We start from the raw sequence: 5,631 nt of genomic DNA, 5'->3' as shown, positions 1-5,631 counted from the left end.
TTATTATTATCCCTCATGTACAGACTCTATCAAACCGTTTCTGCAATTTTCATATAATGTTGTTGTGATAAATGCTTTTAAAGCATATAAAAAGTTTACAAAGGTAGAATGCCTCGTAGGCTCCTTATTTAAAAACTCACTTGCTTGGACAGATAACTCAAAAATTTATAAAGTGGTATTTATAGTTTATAAATTATGGTTTTGATTAATCATGCAAAGTGTGAGATAATTCTTCACTCTAGGTTAAATTTCCCCATTTGACTTCATTATAAATACTCAAATTTCCAATACTAGCATTTTAATACCATCATATTTATATTCGTTTCAAATTAATGTAAAACGTAAAAGTTTTAGCTTAACATAATTACATTATTTATACATACATTTAATCAGACAATAAACTTTTACAATTGAGGAAAATTGTATAAAAGATTACTCAAATACGCGGATAATACATGCATGGAATATGTCAAGTGCCTTAATGTACATTCGTGATTCATAAATATCTAAAAACCGGAAACGAAAAACTTCCTGTTTTAATCATTATTTTTCTTAAGTTAATGCAAAATTGAAATATTCATAGCAAAAGTGTTATAAATGGATATAATTAAATCTTAAATGGTATGTATTTTGTAACAGCAATATTAATTTCATGCTAACATGTGAAATATTAGGTATATTCTAAAATGTTGAATTACTTTTGTAAAAGCAACTTTTATGTAGCCGTTAAATTGTCTTTACGTGGGTCTTTTTTCCGCGCTTACACAGAAACAGTCGAAAATTACAGTTTCTTTTAATTAAACATAAACTAACAAGAAAACGTGATTATTTTTGTGAATATATTTTAAATAAAAATAAAAAAATCACATTCTCTCACGATTCTCAGTATTCTATATTGCATATTCGATTAAAACAAATAAATATCTTCTTTTTTTTATCTACCTCTGTCATTGTTTACTATGTTTCAAACGTTTTAACATTGCTAAAATCTATATTGTTTTTTGCATACTGATAAATGGATAAAGATATTTAAAAATGTACGGATATATACGTCTCAAACAAGAATTAATTGTCACTTTCTTGGAAACCTATGAAAAGTTTGATCACTAATTAATGACATCAATTATTCCATGTTTACTATACTAAAGTAATAATGTATCTATTTACAGACATAGTTTTTCAAGAATTATTGAACAAATGAAAGCAGACAGAATGAAAACGAAGATAGTTGTGCTAATCGTCCTGTTTATACAGTTTGCTAAAGGTAAAACAAAGGTTACACAAATATCTGATAGACAAACACTACCAAACACGTCTTGCAGGATACAACATTATCATGGTTTAAAGCTCATGAACTGCAGTTATCTGAATTTGACATACATACCGAAGACAAAACCAGACATTGAAAGCTTGAATTTTAAATTCAATAATCTAACAAACGTTACTCAGAAGACTTTCTTGAATATAAGTAATCCATTTCGTTTGGTGTGGCTTAATGTCGACAACAACAATATCAGAAATATATCAAAGGGGGCACTTGACATATTTCCAAATTTGGATTTTCTGAGTTTGTCACATAATCCAATTTACTTTGATAACCTTAAGAATCTTTTAGGCTCATTATCTAACTTAACAAAACTGTCTGATTTGTATATCAACGGGATAAGCACTGTAACATTAAATGGAGATCTGTTTTCTTTGCTGGAAAACAATTATATTACAACACTGGTAACTAAGAGTTACAAAATAGAAACAATGGATATGGATATGTTTCAAAATTTTAATCAGCTGCGTACTCTCATAGTAACACACAATCATATTGAAGCAATAACAATGACATTTCCTGGTAATAAATACCTGCAATCGTTGTACATAGAAAACAATAACTTAAGGGCTTTACCAACATTTGCAATCAACGGAAGCGAATCAAACTGCTTTTTCCCCAATCTTGAACATTTATATGCCAAGATAAACTATATTGAAAATGTAAGAATGGAAGATCTGAAGTGCTTATTGCAATTAAAAACCTTAGATTTGAGTAAAAATACTATCACTGTATTACATGCCAACTTTTTATCAAAATTACCAAATATCGAGGAGTTACGGTTAAAGGAATTAGGCACAAAAAGCTTAACAGTGGAACCATTTGCTTTTAATTCAACATTATCAGTACTTCAGTTAGAAGTCAGCGGTTCAGCAAAAAATGTTTTCCAGTCTTTGAATGATACATTCAAATTATTGCCAAAATTAAAGGCGCTCATATTAAGCGAAATATCAATGCTTCTATTATCTGAACTAGAAATGATCAGTCTTTTTAAACCTATTAGTCATTTAGAGTACTTACAGTTGTTTGGCTGTCAAATAGCCTCGGATCCGAAATTTCTTTTGAGTCACTTGAAGCATTTATCACATATAAGTTTTCAGTCTAATTTGATAACTAGTATTAGTGACAAAACATTCAAAGAAAACAAGCATCTCCGTTATATAAGTTTACGATACAACCAACTGGGTCATATTTACGAGTCAGCCTTGCCAAAATCTTTACGTGATATGTTATACGAAATAGACATTAGTGAAAATCCTTTTGTTTGTGATTGTGACCTTGAATGGTTTATCAACTGGGCAAATCAGAGTCATAACAATACAAAATTACAAAGATATCCTCACGAGTATAACTGCTCGGCTCCAACAGAAAGAGCCAAAAAGACATTAGCTGAAATACATTTTACTTACAGAGAATGTCATCCGTTGAGCAAGTGGATTTATTTCGGAATCATTGCTTCGTCTACTTTATTTGTTATTGGTATTATCGCTCTTGTATTCTATAGGAACAGATGGAATATTAAACACTACATATACCTGATGAGAAGGAAACGACATTATGAGCTGATTGATGGAGATAACTTTGTTTATGACGCCTTTGTAGGTTACGAGTCGGAGGACTCGGCCTGGGTACACCATCAATTGTTGCCTGTCCTTGAGGGCGAAGAAGGTTTGAAATTATGTATCCATATAAGAGATTTCCTACCAGGAGTTTTCATAAATGATAATATTGTTACACATATGAACCAGAGTAAAAAAATGATTCTTGTCTTATCAAACGCATTTGCCCAAAGCGGATGGTGTATGTTCGAGTTGAAAATTGCTCATTCTAAGCTGATTGAAGAGGAAACGGAGCTAGTGGTCATATTGTTAGAGAAAATCAATGGAAGAAATATGAATCATTCTTTGAAATGTCTTTTCAATACAACAACGTACATTGAATGGACAGAGGATGGGGTTGGCCAAGAACTGTTTTGGACACAACTTAAAAACATCATGAACAAATAAATGCTAAACAAAATATCTGATTACTAATGAGAGGATAAATACATTATGATATGATATACTTGATCCGGAATGTTATCATGAACTGAAATCCAAAATATTGTAGAACCATGTGTTTTTCTGTGTTTGAACATATACATGAATTATGGTGAAAATATATATTGACAAAATATACAATCTTTATATGCATATTTTATATAATATTACTAATTCAAACTACTTTGTAAAGAAAACAGTTTACTACTCTTTTAATTCAATTACAATAATATAATCGAATCCCTAAAGAACGCCCAAACGGCAAAACTGAAATGTTGAAGGTTCGGTTTGATTGTGCATGTTCATGGCCGCTACTGGAAAGTGCAAGCTACCGTATACGCCCCCAAGCACTGGCTTAAGCAGAACTCAACAATTAAAATATGAAATTAGTGATATTTCAAAATAGATAAATACAGAATCCCTAAAGAAAGCCCAACACGGCAAAATTGAAAATGTTGCAGGCTCAGTTTGATTGAGCCTGTTCATGGACGGTACTGGAAAGTGCAAATTACCGTCCACGCCCCCTAGCACCGGCTTAAGCAGAATTCAACATTTAAACGTGAAATAGTAAAATTTTGAATTTAGAAACATCCGCAGATGTGTTCATACGGCGGTTATCATGGAACCTTCAATGTGACACTTCCGTGCCATTCCATGAAAAGCGGCGTATGGTCCCCAAGTAATAAAAAGCGTGTGCCCTAAACGAGAAAACAATGGTTATAAACATCTGCAGATGTGTTCATAAGCATGGGTAGTTATATTCAACTGTAAGCCTATTTAAATTGGTCTCTTTATTAATCCGAAGCAATATATGCAAATACTGATATATTTGCGCTTATTTTAAAATCGAAATGAAATCATATACTTGTAGTTTGAGAATATAATTAACTGTTTAGGTAACGTATAGTTCACACGGGCTTAATGTCCATCTTTACTTTGTTATTTGTATTTTTAATTTTGTAAATACAGTCATGTCTTTTTATAATAGATAATGTTCTAACTGACTTATTGTTATTTGTATCTATATGTTTGTAATCTTATGTCACTATAATAAAGCTTTTATTTACTGACCTATTGACTTATTTTATGTGTATCAATATGATTCTTCACTCATGTCACTATATAATAGTCCTCATTATAGCGAACTCGGATACAGAGTACACTTGGTTATAAGGAACACTTCTGCTTGGTCCCGATTTTTCTTTTTATTTATCTTATATTAAAACCTTTGTTGGCGGTTTACAGCGAACTCGCTTATAGCGTTTACTTGATTACAAATAAAGATTTGGCTTACCGATGTACAGACGAACAGACACACTCATTCACTCAGACACTCATTTCGCTGAAAGAATTAAAACACTTTTTCAAACTTCCTTCTTACTGCCTTTTAGTTCAAATGAAGTTAATACAAATCTATTTCAATGGTAAAGAGTGTTTGTTAAATTCTCGAGTAAAAGGTCTTAAGTTGCGGCTCATTTAATACATCAACGTGTTGTTGACATAACTGATTTAAATTAAAGTTTGTGTTACCGTTTGAAACAGAGTATGAAAAATGGATACATCACACCAGTATCTGTCTCGCCCCACTGAATTTTACGAGTTTAAAAAGTAAAATGTTTGTGTACTTGAAAATCTAAAGAAATCTTGAAACCAAAAACAATAAGTATATTCCCAACGCAATGTAAGGACATAAAAATTGTTCAAATTTGGTTGTCAAATAATGTTAACGTGTAATTTATATTACACGGACGATTTGACGAAAGATAGTAAGAAATATATGGACAGAAAAACGTTTATTTAAAGCCCTTTTAAGCCTGAAAATGAACAATTGAAAAAAAAACCAGAAAAAACAGTCTTTTTGCATTTTGACAATTGGTACAGTTATAGTTATTAAACATGTACTGCTTTGCTTACATTATGCTACCTTTATCACATGTTATTTCATATTCAGCGTTATTTTCATCAGGTGAATCATCTCACATGTTCTAAATCTATTATAGCAACATTACATAATACTTGTCTGCCCTTCCTATCGAAAAAACATCCTCGATAACCCAGGCTATTTACCGTATACCACTAACGGTAAATACCCTGGGCAAACTGACTGAAAAAGTTCGTACTTATGAATTATTCATAAGTATAATTTCGGCCGTTTAGTTAGTTTCTTTCTCAATCCATGAAGCGCATCGTCCAATGAAATAATACCTTTCGTATCAGCCTAGTCAGCATGTTCAATGTGGCCTCGTTGAAGTTTGAATCGAGAAACAA

At 31.5% G+C, this 5,631-nt stretch overlaps 1 protein-coding gene across 1 annotated transcript; it reads left to right on the top strand.

Moving 5' to 3' along the window:
- The first annotated feature begins 458 nt into the window (after positions 1–458).
- On the top strand, positions 459–4,434 carry LOC132740265 (toll-like receptor 13). The gene is made up of 2 exons (XM_060728129.1): positions 459–621; positions 1,170–4,434. The coding sequence occupies exon 2, from the start codon at positions 1,198–1,200 to the stop codon at positions 3,328–3,330; it is 2,133 nt and encodes a 710-aa protein (XP_060584112.1). The 5' UTR covers positions 459–621; positions 1,170–1,197; the 3' UTR covers positions 3,331–4,434.
- Positions 4,435–5,631: the final 1,197 nt, after the last annotated feature.

The sequence above is a fragment of the Ruditapes philippinarum genome, unplaced genomic scaffold (assembly GCF_026571515.1).
Source record: "Ruditapes philippinarum isolate M1 unplaced genomic scaffold, ASM2657151v2 ctg2454_1_1_1_1, whole genome shotgun sequence".
NCBI lineage: Eukaryota > Metazoa > Mollusca > Bivalvia > Venerida > Veneridae > Ruditapes > Ruditapes philippinarum.
The sequence above is the reverse complement of the archived record's forward strand: the minus strand, read 5'-3'. Positions and strand labels throughout refer to the sequence as shown.

What these genes read in the sequence shown, in the direction of transcription:
- LOC132740265 (XM_060728129.1), top strand. Translation starts at nt 1,198, where the DNA reads ATGAAAGCAGACAGAATGAAAACGAAGATAGTTGTGCTAATCGTCCTG.